Source organism: Microcebus murinus, chromosome 17 (genome assembly GCF_040939455.1).
Source record: "Microcebus murinus isolate Inina chromosome 17, M.murinus_Inina_mat1.0, whole genome shotgun sequence".
In the NCBI taxonomy this organism is placed as follows: domain Eukaryota; kingdom Metazoa; phylum Chordata; class Mammalia; order Primates; family Cheirogaleidae; genus Microcebus; species Microcebus murinus.
In genome coordinates this window covers 49,356-71,876 of record NC_134120.1, presented here as the reverse complement: position 1 = coordinate 71,876, position 22,521 = coordinate 49,356, and the positions used below count along the sequence as shown (strand labels likewise).

Here is a 22,521-nt window from a genome sequence, read left to right as displayed (position 1 = left end):
ATTCCAGCTCAGCCCTCCCACGGACGTGCACTGGTCCACCCTCCCAACCTGCTGGGAGCTGCTTCTGCGCTCCCCGCCCCGCAGGCCTCCTGGGGAGGATCCTGCGAGCACCTGCCGCCCCAACAGTGTCCTCCGGGGGCTTCTCAACTTATTCACCAGCTTCTCTGTGAACACCTGCTGTCTGCAGGCAAGGACACGACTGCCAGGCTCTCAGGGAGCCGCCAGCTCTGACCCTCACCCTGCTGTCCCTCACCTCTTCCCGGTGTACACCTCACGCTTGCGCCGCCCACCAAGGGCCCACCTGTGGTTTCCCTCTGAGACCCCACGCTCGCTTCTCGGACTGCCCTGAAGGCCCTCGGCCCCTTACAGCCTAGTCCCCACGCTTAGCCCTGGGACCACCTCCTCGCACAGCCCCGTGGACCCTCCATCCAAGCAGACGCTTTCTGCCCAGGCGCCACAGCACCTGCCACGTGTGATGGGGCTGCGTCTTCCCAGGAGATGCACACATGGGGTTGCAGGGCCCTGGAGGGAAGGAGCCATGACCTAGCCTTGTGTCCCCAGAGTACAGCCGAGTGCTGGGCACACAGCAGGTGCCTAATAAATGAGGCCGCCCAGTAAGTGGCAGCCTGAATGCTCCTCAGAGTTTGGGGTGTTGGCCAGAGGGGTCCCAGCACCACACACACACCGGGAGGAGCCTACGACAGACCACATGGGACGAGTGGACATGCTCCAGAGAAGTGGCAATTCTATGACGATCACCAACAATGACCTACAAGCTGAGTTTTTAGCACAGGCCTCTTATTCTCTGGTGCATAATTACGGCTGGCTGACCTAGGTAGGAACATCCAGGTCAAAGGGGAACAAGATGAAAACCTGCCTTCTGGGAGGTGCCAGAGGCCAGGTAACCCCTCCAAAATCTCTGGGCTGAACATAGGTGAGCCCAGCTGGCCCTGTGGCCACCTACCCCCAGCAAGGCCTGGGAAGCTCAAACATGACCCCTCCCCTCGGAGGCTGAGGCACTTCTCTTTCCCAGCCTTTGTCGACAAGCAGAAAAACACTACCAGGTCTTCACTGCATCCCCCCGACATGGACTGTGGCTTGACAGAGGTGGGCGAGGCGTGGCCCGGCCTCCCGGAGCATCACATGTGGCCGTGGCAGGCACAGGAAGGTGGGAGAGCCCTCGAATGTCTCGGTAACCTGCAGCTTCAGGCTCGAGGAAGCTCAGAGAATGCCCACCCGCCCAGCGACCTGGTGCACCTCTGCCGCCCATGGAGCCCGCCAGATCCTCCCACGGGCCCCTTGGACTGAGCGCGGCCCCTGGCGCCTGTGGGACTGGCCGCCCAGCCCTGCCCCCAGGCCCTGGGTCTGCGGCATCGCGGCAGGCTAGAACCTCCATCGCCCTTCCCGCCCCTGAAATCACGCTGTGCGTTTTCGTCTACTCAGCGGTGTGCTCCCCAGCGGGAAGCTGCACTCAGGCTGAGCGGCCTGTCTGTTTGCCCCAGCACCGGCGGGAGCCTCACACGCACCTGGCGAGCCCAGGACCCGTGCCCAGCCCGCAGGCCTGCAGGGCTGGGTGGGCTCCGGGGCTCTGCCGTGGTGCACACGTGCGGGGAGCAGGGCTTCCCTCCCTGTAACGTACACAGCAGCACACGACCCTCACCGGCCCTGGGAACACAGAAACCAGCCTGGTTATGCTACCTGAGGAGTGTGCTGTTTTTTGTTTAAAAAGATGCGTTTCAGAGACAAATCCTGCTAGCACACGCAGCCTGGAAACCAATCACTTTGGCGTGGGGTCGTCATCGGTTTAAATCTGAAAAGAGAACCCCAAACTGCGCCTCTAAGCCTGGCCTCATTTCCCATTGAACGCAGATATACAACTGTGTTAATCTCCACACAGCGAGACACAGGACGCAAACAACAAAACAACAATTTTAGCCACACGGCACTTTGGCTACGGTGACAGGTGCGATCTGCGCCCACGCAGCGCCGTCCACTTTGACTTTGCTGAACGTCGACTGGACAGACCCACAGCGCCTCGCCCACGGGCCAGCCCGGGAGGGGCGTCCACTCACGCAGAGCACCAGGTGCTCGGGGCAGCGGGAATCTGGCGGGTCCCTCCTGCCCCAAGGCTGTGTGTCCCAGCAGGAAGGCGGCCAGACTCTGCCGGCTTTCACTGCAGCATCCAAGTGGGAAAATTCAGAGACCGTGAGTTTCCACACCACACAGTAACAGTCTTCAAAGATGCATTTTCTTTCAAGTGACAAAGAACCAAGTCAAATGTTACTCTCATGCCCTAATAAGGAGAGGTCCACTGGCAATATATATTTGAGTTCAAAAGACACATATCTTTGCACTCAGCAAGACCATTTCTACTATTTTACCCAAGAGATACAACTTGGCAAGTACCTAAAAATGCTCAACAGTTTATAACAATGAGAAATTGGAACAATTTAAATAAATATCAACTCATAAAGGATTGATAACACTTTGTTAAACCCATATAACTGAAATGTCTGTCCTAAAAGGATAATGCCTATCTGCATACATCTACAAAAAGACAAAAAAATAATTCTGGGTTAAAATAACCTCAATGGCATGTACATCATGACGCTGTCTATGTAGAACCACATTCAACTAATCACATCACAGGGAGAGGCCTATAGTGGCTTCCCCAAAATGTCAATAGTCATTGCCTTTGGGTGGCAGGATTGTTTCTAGGTCCTCTGAATGTTTGTTTGTTTCACTACTATGTCATAAACAGAAAAGACTTCCTAAAAGCAAAAAAAGTTTTACAAAGAGTTTAGTGACAGGATGTGTTTATCATACATCAAGTTTTTTAAAAGGATCCAAATGATAAATAAGCTACGGGTTTGAATAATGTAAAAAAAAGACCAGAATCCAATTCAATCAGCACTAACTCTCACACTTATAGAGAAGGTGCTTTGCTGGGACTGCCAGAGAGCGCGTCGAGTCGTCTCTGCTTCCCTGTGCATGAGCACGGAGGGCGCTAGGCTGCAGGCAGAGCGCCGTGGAGCGGGCAGGACCGCCCCCGACCGTGAGCGCAGCCTCCGCGTGGGCACCGAGGACAGCCTGATTCCTCCGGACGGGGCCTGTGCTTCTTCCTCTGCCACGGCTGGTCAGCACATTCTCTCCCCTGCACGCCCACTCCAGGACCAGCATGGCTCTGGCACTGCGCTTTCTCCACGTTCCCACAACAGAGTGGTGGGAGACTTTCTGCTTTTTTAAATTAAAAACAAAAAACAAAAAAAACACAAAATTCTTCAAATACACAGACTCTCAGGAACCCATGGCAATTAAAGATACAGACTCGTCTCATGGCAAAGCTCCCACACTGGGGCGTAAATCCCATGTTCTATGTTCCTACAAGCACAGGGACCAATTGAGGCCAATTTCGCAAAAACACACCTCTCCCCTGCCCCCAGCACATATGGCCCCCAAACCCTAGACATCTGAGGAAAGAGAATAAAATGGGGAAGGGAGTACAGAAATTAAATTCTGACAGCTTGACTGAGTGCTTCCTGCTGAGCAGTGAACCCCCAATTCAAAAACCAAACACACCTCTAGGTACTTACATAAGAACCAAGAAAAGGCCTGTGATCCTAGCACTTTGGGAGGCCGAGGCCAGAGGATCGCTTGAGGTCAGGAGTTCAAGACTAAGCTGAGCACAAGCGAAACCCTGTCTCTACCAAAAATAGAAAAACTAGCCAGGTGTGGTGCCTGTAGTCCCAGCTACTCAGGAGGCTGAGGCAGGAGGTTCGCTTGAGCCCAGGAGTTTGAGGTTGCTGTGAGGTGAGACAATGCCACTGCACTCTACCCCAGGTGCTGAGCGAGACCCTGTCTCACACATACCAAAAAAGAACCAACAACAAAAAAACCAACTAGAAAATCAATTATAAGCAGCATAGATGCACTTGATACTCTAAGATCCTCCCAGAGTCCACAACCAAACTCGCAACCATTCTGAGTTTTACTTTGAAGAATGTCCCTTTTCTAGCAACTCACTGAGTGAATCACAGAAAACATACCCCTTTGTGCAACTTCTGATAAATCAAAAAGTTGACAAATGTGTTCTCCTCATCCTATTAATAGGAGCCCAAAGGATGTCCAGAATGCCAAGAACAGTTAACGGACACATGCAAATGTGCAATGTTTATGTTTACTTTAAAAGTACACAGTTCAGAATAGCCTAATTGTGCTGAAAGTCTTTCAGTGTGGTTAAGCCTTCACACTTCCCCATGGGAGGCCGCACGGGCCTTCCTCACGTTCCTGCCTGGCTGGAGGTAAGTAACAAGCCTACGGGTATGCTGGTATTTGAAGGATTTATTTGAGGGATAAGTGGTGAAAAATTCCTGTTTGCATTTCCTGTTTATTCTGCTAAAAATAAAAAGAGATACTCTGCGCATCTTTTGCTGGTCTTGGTTATTTGTTCTCTGGCTAGGGCTGGTTTCCCAAGGCATTCCTGCACCCCAGGAGGGCAGGGGACAGAGAAGTGAGTCCTTAACACTCTCGGGGTCTGCAACGTGAGTCCATGTTCTCCTGCTCTTCCCACCACTCAGTAAATGCAGGAAAGGGCCGAGCGATAAAATCACCAGAGTGAGGAGCACTGCCCCTGGGGGAAATGCAGGACTAGGTTCCTGCAAGCCCCTGGTCACAGCATTTCATCGACACAGAACCTCGAGCAATGGGAGTGACCACGGAATCACGGCACAGCGGGAGAGCTCCCGCGCCTGGCCTCTCGGCAGTGTTTCTGAGGCTCACCAGCGGCAGCACATATCGATCGGCATTTCTTTTCACGGCAAATCAAACCCCATCGTGAACGTGCGCTCCTCATCCCCGGCCAGCGGGAGGGCTCCTGGAGCTCCCCCCTCTGGCTGCTGTGAACGTGTGTGCACGTCTTCGCGTGGGTGCATTTTTCCACGTGCAGGTGTTTTCTGAGGGGCTTTACACCTACGTTCATCGGGAAAGCTGCCTGCAGTTTTGCTGCCACGTCCTTATGTGGTTTGGGGGAAGAGATTATTTCAAATGACAGATTAATTTTGTTAACACAGTCGTGGGTTTATTTCAACATGTATTAGAAGAATGCTGACTTTTCATTTGTGATGGCAATAGTTTCCTCTTAAAATATATTTAGCTATGCCAGTGCTCAGGAGTTACTAAGTGACAGAGTAGGTGTGGCTGCTATAGAATCACGGGAACGGCACGACAGTGACCCGCAGCTCCAAACCGCTGCTGCGGCAAGAAGGCCGTGGGACTGTGAGCGTCGACTCCAGGGTTGGGGCTCACTTCTACCTCCACAACGGACACCTGGCTAGGAGGGACCCTCACTTGTCACACAGATCAAGGTCTGTCCTAGACACTGGGCACCCGACTGTCCATGGCTACACAGCTGCCCCGACACTCCCAGCTCAGCTGTCACCACCCTAACAGGCAGAACCCACCGAGGACAGTGCATGCGTGACCAGCCGTCAGAATGTCTTCCCATGTAACCGTCACGACAGCCGCAGAGGCAGGTGCTGCTGTCCCGCTCTGCAGACCAGGACACTGGCGCTTAGCAGGGGAAGCAGGGGTGCCTGCTGGGGTCTCCCTGCTCCTCGCGGGGACGTGACAGAAAAAAAGTGGCGGCTGCTGGCAACACACTCATGCTGAAAACACAAAATTCAGAAAACCCAAACCAGCTAGTTAAATTCTAGGCCACTCCTCTGAGGAAGAGGAAGAAGGAAAAATGAATGATATGGACAGGATGCGGGGCCTCAGCTGTGAGGCAGAAAGACGGGGTCTGTCGGGGCTGCCGGGTGGGCAGTGCACTCCCGCGAGCAACACACGGACCCATGTTCCTGACTCAGCTCAGCCTCGGTGGTCAACGCTGGGACTGCCAAGCCCACCTGGGCCGGCATCCAGAGGGCAGAGTGCCTTCTGCCGGCCTTCACACCCAGCTCTATGGCCATCGGGAGAGCAAAGCTTGCTCCCTGCACGGTGGGTCACAAAGCTGTGTGCACATCTGCAATTTACACGCTGCTGCCCGCCCTGCACCTGTGGCGAGTGCCATGGCCACCGGCGAGAGCCGGTGCCATGACCCGGGTCGCCGAGCACGGCCAGGAGCGAGCACGGCTGGGAATGAGCCCCACTGTGCTCCTGGCTAGGTGGAGATGGACAGCAAACTAGCCCTGAGGACAGTGAATGAGACTCAGAGAAGGCAGACTGCAGGGACGGAGCACGGAGCAGCGGGAAACACCACGAGCTCGCCAGATGGAGCGTCTGAGACCAGGCCTTTCTGCCGAGCGGCTGTGGGCAGGTATAGGCACCTGAGTAGTGTGATGGGCACAGAGCTGCAGGCGGGGGCAGGGGGTGCAGGCCTCCATGCCAGGACCAGCCAGGCGGCAGGAGGAGAGAAGCAGGAGAACACAGAGGGTGGACACGCTGGAGGCCATGCAGAGCCGTGCCCTGATCCCCCAGCAGTCCAGGGGCTAGCAAAGAAGCTAAGCTCAGCCCGTTGCCTCAGGCCACTGCGAGGGAGTGATGCTGTGTTGGCTTCTTGGCACCGTCGGAAGGACACCCAGGGCCAGCAAGAACCACACGCAGACGTCTGATCTGTAGAAGGTCAGTCTGAGAGAGGCTGGCAGGTGCCCTGCCGTTCCCGTCCATCCTCACCGACAGAAAGCAGCAATGGCTGGTGTCTGCAGGGCACAGAGCGTAGCCGGCACTCGGGGCAACCTGACGGGCTGGTGCCGTCAGCGCCCCGTTGTGCAGGAGGCAGGGCACTGAGGTGGGGGCCCGGTCTGCGGATGGGAACTGGGCAGCTGGGCCCCACCTCTCGCCAGGGCTCGGCTGCTCCTTCCTCCAGCCTCTGCTCAGGCCTGCCTCCGCTCCCCGGAGACTCCTGTGCTGGCAGCACGTGCGCTGAGCAGCTGTGAGGCATGCAGCCTTCTGTGCCGCCGCCTGCCCCAGCTGAGGCAGTCAGTGCTCGCCAGCGCACAGTAGGTCCTCTCAAGGAAGGAGGGAATCGTCCGCAGATCAATTATGAAAATCATGACTATGATTTCCCAATATCAAGCCTCCCCTGCAGGTGGGTCTTTCCTTCAGCGTATTATTTTGAAACAACAAGGTTCTCCCGATTCTAGACATGGAGAAAGATCCCAAACACAGTTCTGAGACGTGAGTGGCGTGAGGTCCCACAGTGGGTCCGCAGCAGGGCACACCCACCCTTCTAGCCATTAAGCTGTGTCAGTGATTCATTCTGACATAAAACGATATTGCTATTACTTACTGCAAAGCGAGGCCTTCAAAGTTAAAAGTTAGCCAAAGTTATAATTTAAAGCTAACATTTTTTCCCAGCCCTAAAAAGACAGTGGAAGATATATACTAGTGACCCTGTGTTTCATTCCTAGGCCACTGACTGATGCCTCCATCGCTTAATTCACTTGCTTCCAGTTAAAATACCAAAAGTATCAATATTATTTTTTCCTCAGTATTTAAAAGTCAGAAGTCAACATTATTTAAGGTGGAAAATGCAGTCAGTTTAAATATTTTAAGTGTTTCTAATAAATAAATGTTGACCCAAACCATTTTATTTTCCTTAATCTCTCACTACAAGCTGGAAAACAGAATCACATGGTCCTGTGATTATATAACTATTTTAAAAATATTATAAATTAAATATTATTCATACTTTATATTACTAAATATAATATATACTCTAATATGATTAAATATAATATTGGCTATTATAAATATGATAACACAATTAAATTACATAATTATTTTTTTAAATAATCGCTAAACAAGAGTAGCAGGCCGGCCTGCCGGTACCTCTTTTCTGGATGAAGACCCTGAGCAGGGGGTTTGCACTGGAGACCGCCTTGCAGAAGTTGTCATCGTTGTTGATGGGCAGGAGGTCGCCGTGCACGTCTGCGTAGCCAATGGTCACGTCACTGCTGGAGATGCGGTGGGTGTGCACAACCAGCTTGTAGAAATCCTCAAACTTCCCAGGCTTGTGACGGTCCAAGGAGAACCTTCGGAATTCCGCCCCAAACTAGAGTGCAAGAGAGCAGAGTAAATAAAGACCAGAAAGAGAGAGCCAGAGGTAAGTGTGAGTTTACTTATAAACAAGTGTTTGCTGAGCTCCAGGAGGCCCTGCGGGTGTAGTGACAATGTCTCTGCTTTCACAGTGAGGGAACAAGGAATTTTCACTGAGGAAGAGGAACCTTAGAAATTAAAACTGTGGTGACCACGGTACAGCTCCTTCACCCACACTGACCCAGGACAGCTCCTTCACGCACGTCCAGAGGACAGGACAGGACAGGCATGGTGTGCAGGTCGCAGGAAAAGCAATGCCAAAGTTAATATAAATATGACCGGTAACATGAAACAGGAGTCCATGCTTAGGGGCTTAGAAAACTCAGAGGCAAGAGAGGGCCTGATGAAACCTCAGGACTTTTTCCTAAGGGCAAGGAAAGCCCTTAAGGGTTTTAATTTTAAGCTAGGAAGTGTCTTGATTTGATTTGTATTTTACTAGGATCAAATGGCTACATTTCAAGAGAATCAGAAACGGAAGTAAAACTCAAAGAATGAAGGACCCTGGTAAAACACTGTGCTTCACGAAGCCACAGGAGACAAGAGGGTAGGTTCTGGGACTTGCAAGATGACAGAGAGGGTCTCTCTTCAAAAGACAGCGTGGACACCCCGCTTTGGATCTGTAATTAGATGGCCCGACTTGGGAGATACTTAGGGACCAGCCTCCTTCCCAGCAGCACCTGGCCTTGCCCGATGCCCACAGAGCAGCTTCCTGGGCTCCAGGCCACCCTCCAGGAGAGGCCCCAGGGTTGGGGCTAAGGACCGCTGCTCCTTCACCTGGCACGAGGGACCTCTGTTCACCAGGTGGTGCAGACTCTGTGCTCTCCAAGGTAGCTGAAAACTAAGTATGTCGGATGGAATACGCAGGCAGTCCCTGGGTGACAGATGGGATACATTCCTGAGAACATCTGCAGGTCAGATTTGTATGTAGCTCAGATCCCTGGTGACCATATGTGGTATCAACAATAACAACAACAACACTGTCATGGCTCCTAAGTGGTAATCATAGTACAGTGCAATACTGTGACATCAATACTAACATCCCTGAACTGTGATAAGTTACAGAGACTATTGTGCTTTTTAATTCAAACAAACATAAAAACAAACTCATATATAATGTGTAGACAGGAGATAGGAGAAAATTAAAAAAAAAATTATTAGGTAATTAAGTATGAAGTGTCCGACGTCCTTAAGTACTAAGTTAGTTAGACAGTTGATTTCTCTGATATTTCACTTTGACACTTTCTGTTTTATTTTTATTGTGAAGGTACATCCTCAGTCTTTCAAACATATGGTTTGGCTTGTGATTATTCTTCTAATTATTTTAGAGCAATTTTTGTGAAAACATGGATAAGTCAAAAATTTGTGTTATTTTCGAATGAGTTTTGTTGCAGAACCAGAGCAGCACAGGCACCTCAAAATATCAGTGAAGTGTTTGGAAAGGATATGGCTACTGAACACACGGTACACTGATGGTTTGCAAAGTTTTGTTCTGGTGATTTTCATCTTGAAAATGAGCCATATGGGTGACCTGAGACCAAGGTGGACAATGCTGAGCTGAAAGCTGTGGTGGAAGCGAATCCATCTCAACCCACGCACGAATTAGCAGCAAAGTTTGACGTTGTTATTCCAACAATATTGGACCATTTGAAACAAAGGGGTAAGGTAGGGAAGCTGGATAGATGGTTCTGCGTGAATTAAACAAGAGTCAGAAGAGAAATAATCGTCTCGAAGCTTGTCTTTCTTTGTTGTCACAACATAAAGGTGAACAATTTCTACAACATATTGTTACATGTGATGAAAAATGGACTCTTTGACTATCGCAAGCACTCGGCATGATGGTTGGATAAAGATGAAGTGCTGGAACATAGTCCAAAACTGAATATTCATCAAGAAAAAGTTAATGGTGCTCTGTTGGTGGTCCAGCGTTGGTATTATCCACTACAGGTTCATGAAACCAGGTCAGCTGATCAGGTTTCTGGTAAAAGGAGATCAGGTCAGCTGATCAGGATCAGCTGATCCTGCAACCAACTGGATGAAATGATGAGGACGCTTGTGATTAAGCAGCTGAGACTGGTCAACAGAGACAGGCCAATCCTCTTGCCAGACAACGCTGGACCATGTGTCGCACAAACAAGGCTGCTCAAACTACAGAAGCTGTATCTGTCACCCACTGTATTCACCAGACTTTGCACCAACTGACTCCCACTTCTTCCAGACTTGGACCACTTCTTGCAAGGAAAAATATTCAATCCTCAACAAGCCGTGGAAAACACCTTTTGTGATTTCATCGCCACTCGCTCTCCAGGCTTCTTCGCTGCTGGCATGAACAAGCCACTGTTAACATAGGAAAACTGTCGATCGTTTAGGTGCATACTTTAACTGTATTGTTTCCTGTTTGAGATATAATAAACTGCACTTTTGATTCAAAATCAGACATTTCATATTTAATGACCTAATATTAAAGGTTAACCCTCACCTAACGTTCTATCAAGGCTAGGCTAATAGGAATGTTACACTTATTTTGATCTTCGAACGAAACCAATAATAAACTCTCCATTTCAGCAATTAATCCACTGTGCTGCTTAGTAAATGATTGATGCTTTCACTGGAGCACTGCCCTGCACACATTCCGTTATTCTCACTTTATCCTTTATAATTGTTCCGATACTGGAGCGACTGAAGCCTGATGTTTTTCCCCATGAATAGCGGCGTCTGGCCTTCTCCAATGCTTAATTATTTCTACTTTCGTTTCCACTGTAATCACCTTCCTCTCCACTTAAGGCTCACCTGGACTTGCTGTGGACTTCGCTTTGCAGGCCTGGTCACCAGGGTAAACAACAGACTCAAAAAATCAAATTTAAAAGTTAAGATCAAAGCGATGCTGTGCGTAAGCGACTGTGTAAGCAGAGACAGGCGCTGGTGCAGAGACGCTGGGCCAGTGAGCTGCTCACAACGTGTGGCGTGTTTACGTGCATGGAAGAAAGTAGTTCCCCAATCAGTAATTTAATTATTTAATTATAAATTATCCTATCGGGAGCCTCGGGAGACCGTTCATAAGTTCAGAAAGCCATTAAGTTGGGTCGTCAGTAATTGGGGACTGCCTGTATAGAAAAATTAAGTGTCTACTGTTTACACAAAACTAGTCACTGTATCATCAGGACACCACTGTCCATGAGTCAGGAGTAAATTCTCTAAAGTCATACATGTTTGCATCAGAATCCCCTGGAGGGTCACCGGAGTGCTGCTCTGGGGTGTGGCCCAAGAATCTGCATTTCTGACAAGCTCCCAGAAGCTGATGCCATTGCTCTGGTGACCACACACACAGAACCACTGGTTTTAAGGGAATCAGCTGCCAGACCTGACATTTGGCAGATTCTCTTAAGGAAACTGACTTGCCTGAGAATAAATCTCCTTTTACCAAAAGCAAAACAAATCTGTCACTCACCCTGCACAGCCTCCAGGAATAAAAAAACCTCCGGGGCACACAACAATGGGACAGTTCAGAATACTGGTCTGGGAAAAGCCACATTCAATGACTATCAACACTCCTCAAGCTGCTTTGCACTTATGCAGTGAAGAAGCCTGACCCCAGACCTGGTGTCTGGCCAAAATCACACCTGAGTGCAGCTGTGCCTAAAAGGGGCGGAGGGAGCAGCTCCCCTCCGCCCCTGCTGTTGTCAGAGGGTCTGCTGCAGACCTGACACCCTCCCCTGTTATTCTGTGAACTAAAATAAAATTTTAAGGCTCACCCCCTCACCAGCTGACTGAATGGACCCCCTCCTGGCCAAAGGAATATCCTAAAACTAAATTGCCTGCCTGGAGGAGGGAGGTCAGACATGCCTCATCATGTCCCCCTCCCTTCTTGGGGACATCCTTTGTAACCCATTAACAGGCCTAAGGGTATGCAAGACAGACCTGCAGGTTCTCATAGTGGATTACCTCTGATAAACAGCTTCTTATATTAAAACATTCCAAGCCTTTAAAGAAAGCTTCATGTCTTTAACCAATTATAAGTCAAAGAATCTTTAAACCCACCTATAACCTGTAAGCCCCCCCCCTTCAAGAAGGTCCACCTTTTTGGGCCAAACCAACGTATGCCTCCCATGAATTGATTTATGACTTTATCTGTAGACCCTGAAATGTATAAAACCAAACTGTAACCCAACCACAGCGAGTCCACTTGCTCAAGGCTTCTTGGGTGTGGCTCCGGGTCATGGTCCTCAAATTTGACTCAGAATAAATCTCTTTAAAATTATTTCACAGGTTTTGGCTTTTTTTCTATTAATAATTGGATGTGCTCCAAAGTTCTGACAAAAAAGAGATGTGAAATGCGATATGATAAAAACATCCTATTTAAAAATCATATTGGTAAGGAGTACTAAGTTAATATTTTTATTTCCCCATTGTATCAGATGAAACAAGGGGCCTCCAAATGAAAGAATTAGCAAGTGTAATTCATTGTCACATAACTCTTGACAAAGTTCTGTTTTAGTATACTTAACGGAAATTGAAAAAATGAATAGCTCTAATGACCAGGCAATATATCTTACAAGTCAAATAGTTTCCAATTCTTTGCTTTTTACAAAATTGAAAGTTGTCCTAATTGAATTGTCAGCTAATTATCAAAATAATTTAAATCATTGACCACTATGATTATTTATTTTGGGCACATGCCCTGGTGAGAGCTCAAAGATCTCCACCGGCCCAGACAGCCTTTCCGTCCCACCCAGCCATTTGCATCACATAAACAAAGTGCCACAGCACTGACATCACAGCGGTGAGAAGCAGCAAAAGAACTGATGCCCCTTGTCTCATTTGGCAATGAACACTTTTCATTAAAGGAAGTATTTTTAAATGGTTTACTTTGGATGTCCAATAATTATTTATCAAGTTTCACAACTATGTTCCAATCATAATTTGATGATAATTGTCATAACTCAATCTAGAAACTTTTTTACTGTAAAGATCTGTTTATTTATTTTATAATTGTGATATAGATAACATAAAATTTACTGTCTTAGCCATTTTTAAGTTTACAGTACAGGAGTGTTAATTACATTAACATTGCGGTGGACCCACTTTCTAGAACTCTTTTCATCTCACAAACTAAAACTCTACACCATTAAACAACAACTTAGAAATATTTTTAACAAATATAGCCTATGGCCACAAGAAAAAAAACTTTAACTTCAATTTATATAAACAATTTTGTTGCAGAGAAGACAGAGTAATTAAGCATAAGATTTTTAGGATAAAATATTAGGACAAAATCTCTTGGGGGAGTAATGGAAAGAGGAAATCAAAGAGAAAAAGGAACAATGTAGAATTTCTGATTATTAAAAAGAGCTACTAGCATATCTAGGGTTAAAAAAAGGAGCATTCATCCTATTTTAAAATGCATGATGGTAATATCAAATCATAGCATTTAGATTTCATCGGCTATATTTAAAAGATCATGTGCTAAAAGCTTTATTTTTAAGTGAAATATTTACAGCATGTTGGAAATTATATCCTTTGCAACTATTTATATTCATTACAAAAAATTTAGGTGCCAACTTTAAAAATATTATCCCCTTTATAGTGGTAGTTTTTCAAAATTCTTTTAGAGGGTCTGTGACTTTTGAAGATCACTGTATCAGAGCCCAGGGGTCGCCATGGCAATGCCTAAGCTACACTCAAGGTCAGCAAGAGATTCGGCAACCCCAACATCTTCACTGTCCCTGGTGTGGCGATTTTCCTACAGAGAGCTCACAGTAGGGCGGCTGCTTCAGCTTCAGCTGGGCTATATTCATTCGCATTCTCTTCACTCCAAACCAGTAATCGACTTCAATCAGAGATTAAGAAACAAGATCAAATTTGCTAAGAAGAGCTTGCACTGCTGTGACTGGCCTACTCGGCAAGTTAGCAGACAACCGCACCAAAAGGTCCACCTCTCCCACCAGCAACCTGCTTATGGGCTATATTGTTTCCCCTTAAAAGGACCCAGGGTTCCTAGGCAAATGGCTAATTGTAGGTATATGGCAAATTAACATGGTCTGTGAATCTCATCTTTCTTTTTAAAGAGTAAGAGCATTTGTCGTTGGGAAATTCACAGATGTGCAAGTCCTTATTCTGCAAAGCTTTCAACTAAATGAACTGCCATTCCATTATTATCTTGGTAATACATATTCTACTTTGCAGTTGACCCCAACTTTTATTACTACACCAGGATAGTACATGGTGTAGACACGGGGGGATTTCACCTTTTAAAGTAATTAAAAATGGTCTCAAATACAAAATGCCAAGATCAATAAACAAAAGCATATTGGCCTCTACATGAAAATCATTGTTATTCCCTTTAAAATGTATTCAACAATGTGATCATTGCACTATAATTAGAAAACGATATCCATCTATCACCTCCATCCGTCCGTCATGTCATGTCTATGACTCTGTCTCTATCACGTATCTATCTGTCCTCTTTCTAGTTTCTCACCATAGTTTTTGACTCTTTCCCTCCAGGAATATGGGGCAGCTCTGAGAAGTGTTTGTTCAGTGATCAACAACTACAGGTCAGTAGCTGCAAAAGCAGTGCACCCTTGAGTAAACTATGTTACCGATAGAGTTCGAGAACAAAAAGCTGGCAGAAACCCAAGACAGCTAAGAGTTTGGGAAGTGTGGCAGGAAATCACCAGGGTAAGAGTTAATCTCCAAGCACTTCCAGAACAGACGGTTAGGGACCTGGAACACTCTGCTCATCCCTGGCAAAAACTGTCAAAATCAACTTTTGGACAACTATGGATTGCAATTTTTTCTTGTTGTTTTGAGACAGTCTTATTCTGTCACTGCTGCTAGAGTGCAGTGGCGTAATCACAGTTCAATGCAACCTCAAACTCCTGGGCCTCAAGTGATCCTCCTGCCTCAGCCTCCGCCCCTCCCCAATAGCTGGGACTTCAGAAGGGGCCACCACACCCCGCTAATTCTCTATTTTTAGTAGAGATGGGGTCTCTCTCTTGCTAAGCTTAGTGTTGAACTCCCGAGCTCAAGCAATATTCCTGCCGCGGCCTCCCAGAGTGCTGGGATTACAGGCATGAGCCACCAATCCGGCCTAGAACTGTGGAAATTAAGCAACAGATTGTCACACTCCAAGGAGAGTTTACTCTAGAGCAGCGGCTGAATCTCAGTAACAACAGCAAGCTCTGTGATGCTTTAATTTCCCTATGCCCCCTTCTTCGGCTGAGAGAACTAGCAGCCTCACAGCCTGGGAGGAGGCAGAGCCAGTCTGGTGTCCCCAACCCCCACACTCACTCACGGGACTGTCACACACAGAGCAGTCTGGTGTCCCCAACCCCCACACTCACTCACAGGACTGTCACTGCCACACATGGAATCAGTCTGATGTCCCCAACCCCCAGACTCACTCACAGGACTGTCACTGCCACACATAGAATCAGTCTGATGTCCCCAACACCCTAGACTCACTCACAGGACTGTCACTGCCACACACAGAGCAGTGTGGTGTCCCCAACACCCCACACTCACTCACAGGACTGTCACTGCCACACATGGAATCAGTCTGGTGTCCCCAACCCCCACACTCACTCACAGGACTGTCACTGCCACACAAAGAATCAGTCTGATGTCCCCAACCCCCACACTCACTCACAGGACTGTCACTGCCACACACAGAGCAGTCTGGTGTCCCCAACACCCCATACTCACTCACAGGACTGTCACTGCCACACACAAAGAAGTCTGGTGTCCCCAACACCCCACACTCACTCACAGGACTGTCACTGCCACACACAGAGCAGTCTGGTGTCCCCAACACCCCACACTCACTCACGGGACTGTCACACACAGAGCCAGTCTGGTGTCTCCAACACCCCACACTCACTCACAGGACTGTCACTGCCACACATAGAGCAGTCTGGTGTCCCCAACACCCCATACTCACTCATAGGACTGTCACTGCCACACACAGAACAGTGTGGTGTCTCCAACACCCCACACTCACTCACAGGACTGTCACTGCCACACATGGAGCCGGTCTAGTGTCCCCAAAGTGTAATGTGCCTAAAACCACTGAAAGTGGGGATACTTTCAAGGCAGCTTCTTAGCTGATCTGATTAACCAGATCTCCCCACCCTCAGCCAACCTACAGGTGCTACCACTCATTCTTTTGAGTTAATGCCCTGATGGCCTCTGTTAAAATTAAATTATCTTCTAATAGACAAATGAAGCTATTAACATTTAGCTCAAATTAGTTGATTGGATTCCTTAACCACTTAGTAAGGTCCTTTGTGAAAGAAGCTCAGAAGCAGTTGAGATTTTTTAAAAGCTGTCTATATTTTTAAGTTTATTTTTAAATGAAATTTTCACAACATGCTGGAAATTATATCCTTTGCAACTATTTATATTTCTTATGAGGAAATTTAGACACCAATCTAAAAATACATCCTTCCCTTTATATTGTAGTTATGAGAACCCTTTAGGGGTATGTGATGCTTGGAGACTGCTGCACTAGGGCCTCGGCGCCCCTGCAGGGTGCCTGTGGCCTGGTCACCACTGGGGCAAACGAGCCAGACAAACACATTTACAGAAATGCTGGAGACTCGCTCCCATTAGCACAGCTCCTGTCAAAACAACAGAAAGTAACAAGTGTTGGTGAGGATGTGGGTATTGTGCACTGTTGGTGGGAATGCATAACCCAGCACCTGCTGTGAAGAACAGTATTGCAGTTCCTCAACAAATTAGAAACAGAATTACCATATGACCCAGCAATTCCATTCCTGGGTATATACCTAAAACAACTGAAAGCAGGATCTCAAAGAGATATTTGTCCACCCATGTTCACAGCATCCTCATTTACAATTGTTAAAATGTGGAAGCAACTCAAGTGTCCATCAATGGCTGAATGAATAAGCAAAATGTGCCACATACACACAAGGGAATGTTATTCAGCCTTAGAAAGGAAGGATGTTCTGACACATGCTACAACACGGATAGACCTTGAGGACACTATGTGGAATGAAACAAGCCAGTCACAGAAAGACAAACACTGTATGTTTCCACTCACATATGAAGACTCAAAGTCAGGGATGGAAGTGCACGGTGGGTGCCAGGGGCTGGGGGAGGAGAAATGGGCATTATTGTTGAATGGGCACAGAGTTTCAGCTTTGCCAGATGAAGAGTTCTGGAGATGGATGGTGGTAATGGTTGCACAACTATGTGAATACAGACCAGGTCCCTGAATAATGTTTTATTCAATGTCGTTTTGTTATAACATTGATAAGAAGGAAAAAAAAAAGATTTCTGGCCAGGGCCACTGTCTGTGTGGAGTTTTTGTGTGAATGTTCTCTGGGTACTGCAGTTTCCTCCCACAGATGTGCACGCTAGGCTAACTGGCACGTCTATGCTGTCCCAGGGTAAGTGAGCATGGGTAGTGTGAGTCTGCCCCACAGTGGGGGGCATTCTGCCCAGACTGGTTCCCACCTTGATCCCTGAGCTGCTGGGGTGTGCTCCGGCTACCCACCACCCTGAACTGGAATAAGTGGGTTGGGAAATGAATGAATGAATAAAAATTACTTTAAAATAAATTCTGTAAAGTATACGATAATCATACAAATGCACAAGAATAACGCCATACAAAAATGCTCCACAAGCTGTCATGCTTGCTACTGTGTTCGAACTGCACAGTGGGAGGAGGCACTCCTTACAATTTTTACTTTGCAAAGTTATTCCTTGATTCAACCACCACTACAACCGCTGTCACTTACTGATGCACCAAATACTGGGTAAGTGTTTTATTTGTGTTTGTTAGTCTTTCTTAAATGTATGTATAGCTCACATTTATTTCAGTGTTAAATATTAGAGGTATTTGGGGTCTTTATTTAGAAGTTTGGTGATGTTTTTGTGACCAGAAATGCACTGCACAAACTTAACTCTTGCTCATATCAGCGTATGGTAAAATTGCTTTCATAGTGGTTTCACTTAAAGTCACAATTTCCAAGAACCTATTGACCATGTTAAGTGAGGAATTACTGTACTTAATACTGAACTGTAATACTTAAAAATCATTAGGATGGTAAACTTTATATTATGTTTATTTTGCAAGATTACCAAATTTGAAAAAAACGAAATGCTGAGGAACGACATGCCCAAAGGAGGTTTTGAAAAGCTCCACTATATTGCTGGAGAACTAGACAGCCACACATGTGCACGGCTGTGTGCATGGCCATTAAAGACTGAGATGGCTGTAGTCTTTCACATCTCGCTGACTCTGAGGCTCTATGTAACCAGAAAGTGAAGGCTAAAGCAGACCTGGGAGGCCAGTGTGTTGAAGATGTGCCCCAACACACACAGAGCTCCTGAGCAAAGGCTGGAAGACTTATTGGTTCAAGGCATTTAAGGAAATTTATGTCCAATCATTAGCTGGTTGCTTAGCTCACTGAGCAGAGACCAACGGTCATGCCTGACTAAGAATACAGACTTTACAGAATCAGTCCAGAAGTCACTAAACAATCTAACAGCAACAAGAATAACACCTTGAAAGGAAGGGGTCCACAGTTACCTCATTATGTAAAATGTTCAGTTTTGAACAAAATTATGAGACACGCAAAGAAACAGAGGGAAAAGGCTTATGTAGAGGAAAACAAAGCAGTCAATGGAAACTGTCCATGAGGGGTCCCAGATGTTACACCTGCTAGACAAAGATTTTAGATTAGCAATTACAAATATGTTCAAAGAATGAAAGGAAACCACTTCTAAAGAACTAAAGGAATGTATGAGAATGAGGTCTCACCAAAGAGAGAATATCAATGAAGAGATTAACAAAAAAGAACCAAAGAGAAATTCTAGAGTTGAAAATTACAACAACTGAAATGACAAATTCACTAGAGAGGCACTCAACAGCAGAGTAGAGGTAGCAGAAGAAAGAATCAGCAAACTTGAAGATACGTAAATTGAGGCACAAAAATAAACAAGAAAAATGAACAGAGCCTCAGAGATGTGTGGGATACCATCCAACATATCTGGACATCCCAGAGAAGAGAAGAGAGAAAAAATAGGCAGAAGGGATGTTTGAAGAAATAATAGCCAAAATTTCCATTAAACTTTTTATTTGATTAAAAGTTTAATTTATATATTCAAAACTACAAGTGGGATAAACTCAAAGAAGTCCATATCTAGAAACATCATAGTTAAACTGCCAAAAAAAAAAAAGAGAGAGAGAGAGAGAGAATCCTGAAAGCAGCAAGAGAAAAACAATTCATTGTTTACAAGGAATCATCAATAAGATCAACAGTTAACTTCTTACCAGAAACCATGGAGACAAAAAGGCTGTGGAATGACATACTTCAAGTCTTTGGAGGGGTGGGGAGGTTAATGTCAACCAAGAATTCTATATCCAGAAAAACTATCCTTTAAAAAGGAGGATTACAATTAAAATTAAAAATTAAATGTTCTCAAATTTAAAACAAACAAAGAAAACACTAAGAAAGTTGTCATTAGCAGACCTGCCTTACAAGTACATATAATGTGTTCTTTCCAAAGACTACAGTATAAAAATAGGAAAGAAAGAACAACTCTGCAGTGGAGAAACCTAGCAAACATTCTTAGCCGGGTGATCAAAGTCAACATCAATGGTGGTAAGTCATGTTGACAGTGTGTACCCTTGATCTGATGTGATAAAAATGGTACTTTACCACTGTGGTCTTCCTCCCCCAAACCTATAATCCCATTCTAATAATGAGGAACACAACAGATAAATCCCAATTGAGAGATATTCTACAAAATGTCTTACCTTTTCTTTTCTTTTATTCTTTTGAGAAAAAGTCCTAGCATTATGTCTACAAAATATCTTAATAGTACTCTTCAAAACTATCAAAGTCACCTGAAACAAGGAAAGTCTAAGAAATTATCACAGCCACAAGGAATCTAAGGAGACAGACAACTAGATGCAAGGTGCTATCCTGCATAAGATCTGGGAACATAAGATTAAAAGGACATTGGGTAAAACTAAAGAAATCTGAATAAAGTATGATTTCAGTTAATATTAATGTTTCAGTATTGGTTCTTTCATGATAACAATGTGCCAGATTAAGATTAGATGTTAATAAAAGAGGAAACTGGGTGTGGTATATATGGGAAATCTCTGTACTATATTTGTAATTTTTCTGTAGAACTAAAACTGTTCTAAAACAAAATTTTATGGAAAAAGGAATTATAAAGGCATACTATGAATAACTGTATGCCAACAAACTGGATAACCTAGATGAGATGGACACATTTCTAGAAAGACATAAACTACCAAAACTGATTTAAAAAGAAACAGAAAATCAAAATAAACTTTTAACAAGAGATTGTATTAGTAATTTTCTAAATTCCCATACAAAAAAATTCCAGGACCAGATGACTGATGAGTTCTGCCAGACGTTTACAGAATTAATATCAATCCTTCACAAACTCTTCCAAAAGAAACAAGAGGAGGGAATACTTCCCAACTTACTCTATGAAGTAAGCTTTAACATGACACCAAACCAGAAAAAGATATCATAAATAAAAGTACAAACCACTATGAATAGAGAAACAAAGATCCTCAACAAAAATACTAGCAAACCACATCAAGCAACATATAAAATGGAGTATACACCGTGACCAGTGAGATTTATCACAGGAATGCAAGGTTGGTTCAACATCCAAAAATCAGTCAATATCCTCTGAAAGATAGGAAGTAAAGAAAAAAAAACAAAACAAAACAAAAAAAAACAAAAATCAGTCAATGTAATATATGATAGTAACACATTGACTGCCATACTAGAAAAAATATTTTTTTCCTTGGGTCCATGGTGTTTTATTATGAAAATAGAATCAAACCTTCAAAAACAAAATAATCGTTTATAATTTAATGAAAAATGTGTGTTTTTTTATTGTTTTCTGTGCGTGAATTATATCAAACTTGAAAACTAGTTCTCATGGTTCCCACTGTAGAGACATGTGAGTTACATATGCTTCATGAAGCTCCCGGTCCAAACTAGCATGAATTAAATACAACTGATGTGGCAGTTAATGTGTTAAAAGGACAAAAGCCATGTGATCATCTCAACAGGTGCAAAAAGCATTTGACAAAAATCTAATAACACCCTTTTATGATTAAAAATACTCAACAGCCGGGCGCGGTGGCTCACGCCTGTAATCCTAGCACTCTGGGAGGCTGAGGCGGGCGGATTGCTCAAGGTCAGGAGTTCAAAACCAGCCTGAGCGAGACCCCGTCTCTACCATAAAAATAGAAAGAAATTAATTGGCCAACTAATATATATAATATAAAAATCAGCCGGGCATGGTGGCTCGTGCCTGTAGTCCCAGCTACTCGGGAGGCTGAGGCAGGAGGATCACTTGAGCCCAGGAGTTTGAGGTTGCTGTGAGCTAGGCTGATGCCACGGCACTCACTCTAGCCTAGGCAAGAAAGCGAGACTCTGTCTCAAAAAAAAAAAAAAAAAAAATCCTCAACAAACTAGAATAGAAGGAAACTTCCTCATTCTAAGAAAGCATCTATGAAAACTCACAGCTAACATCATACTTAATGGTTAAGACAGAATGATTTCCCCCTGAGATCAAGAACAAAATAAGAATGTCCACTTTCACCATCTTCTATTTAACACTGCAAAAGAGGTTCTACCCGGGACAGTTAGGCAAGAAAATAAAAGGCATCAAATTGGTAAGGAAGGATTTAAAGTATCTCTTTAAATACTTCACAGGCATGCACTTATATGTAGAAAATCGTATGGAATTCACAGAAAATCCTTATTAGAGTTAATAAATGAGTTCAGCATGGTTACAGGATACAATACCAATATACAAAAATAAATTGCTTTTCTATATAGTAGCAAGAAACAAACTGAAAATTAATTTAAGAAAACAATTTCATTATCAATAGTATTATAAAGATAAAATATTTAGAAATAAATTTAACAAAAGTGAAAGACTAACCCTTTGGAAACTATAGAACATTGTTGAAAAAAAGATCTAAATGACTGGAAGGACATTCCATGTTCATGGATTGGAAGACAATATTGTTAAGATGGCAATACTCCCCAAATTGATCTCCAGATTCAATACAACTCCTATCAAAATCTTAGCTTCCTTTTGTGCACTAATTGGCAAGTTTATTCTAAATTTATATGGAAATGCAAAGGACTCATTATATCCAAAATAATCTTAACAAGGAAGAACAGAGCTGGAAAACTCACACTTCCCAATTTCATGGAGTATGTCTAGTGCTAACACAGAGATAGACACAAAGATAATCAAGAGAACAGAATTGAGAAACCAGGTAAAAAAAAATTCTTACATTTGTGATCAATTTATTTTTGACAAGAATGTCAAGGCAATTCAATGGGAGAAAGAAATAGTTTTTCAACAAATGGTGGGACAACTGTATATCCCTAT

The 22,521-nt window shown here is 45.0% G+C and overlaps 1 protein-coding gene across 1 annotated transcript in view; it reads right to left on the bottom strand.

The window, feature by feature from the left end:
- PARD6G (par-6 family cell polarity regulator gamma) overlaps positions 1-22,521 on the bottom strand; it is a 62,100-nt gene that overhangs the window by 19,971 nt on the left and 19,608 nt on the right. Inside the window, exon 2 of the mRNA XM_012788937.2 lies at positions 7,828-8,050. Within this exon, the coding sequence (XP_012644391.1) occupies positions 7,828-8,050 (223 nt within the window). The remainder of the gene's footprint in view (positions 1-7,827; positions 8,051-22,521) is intronic.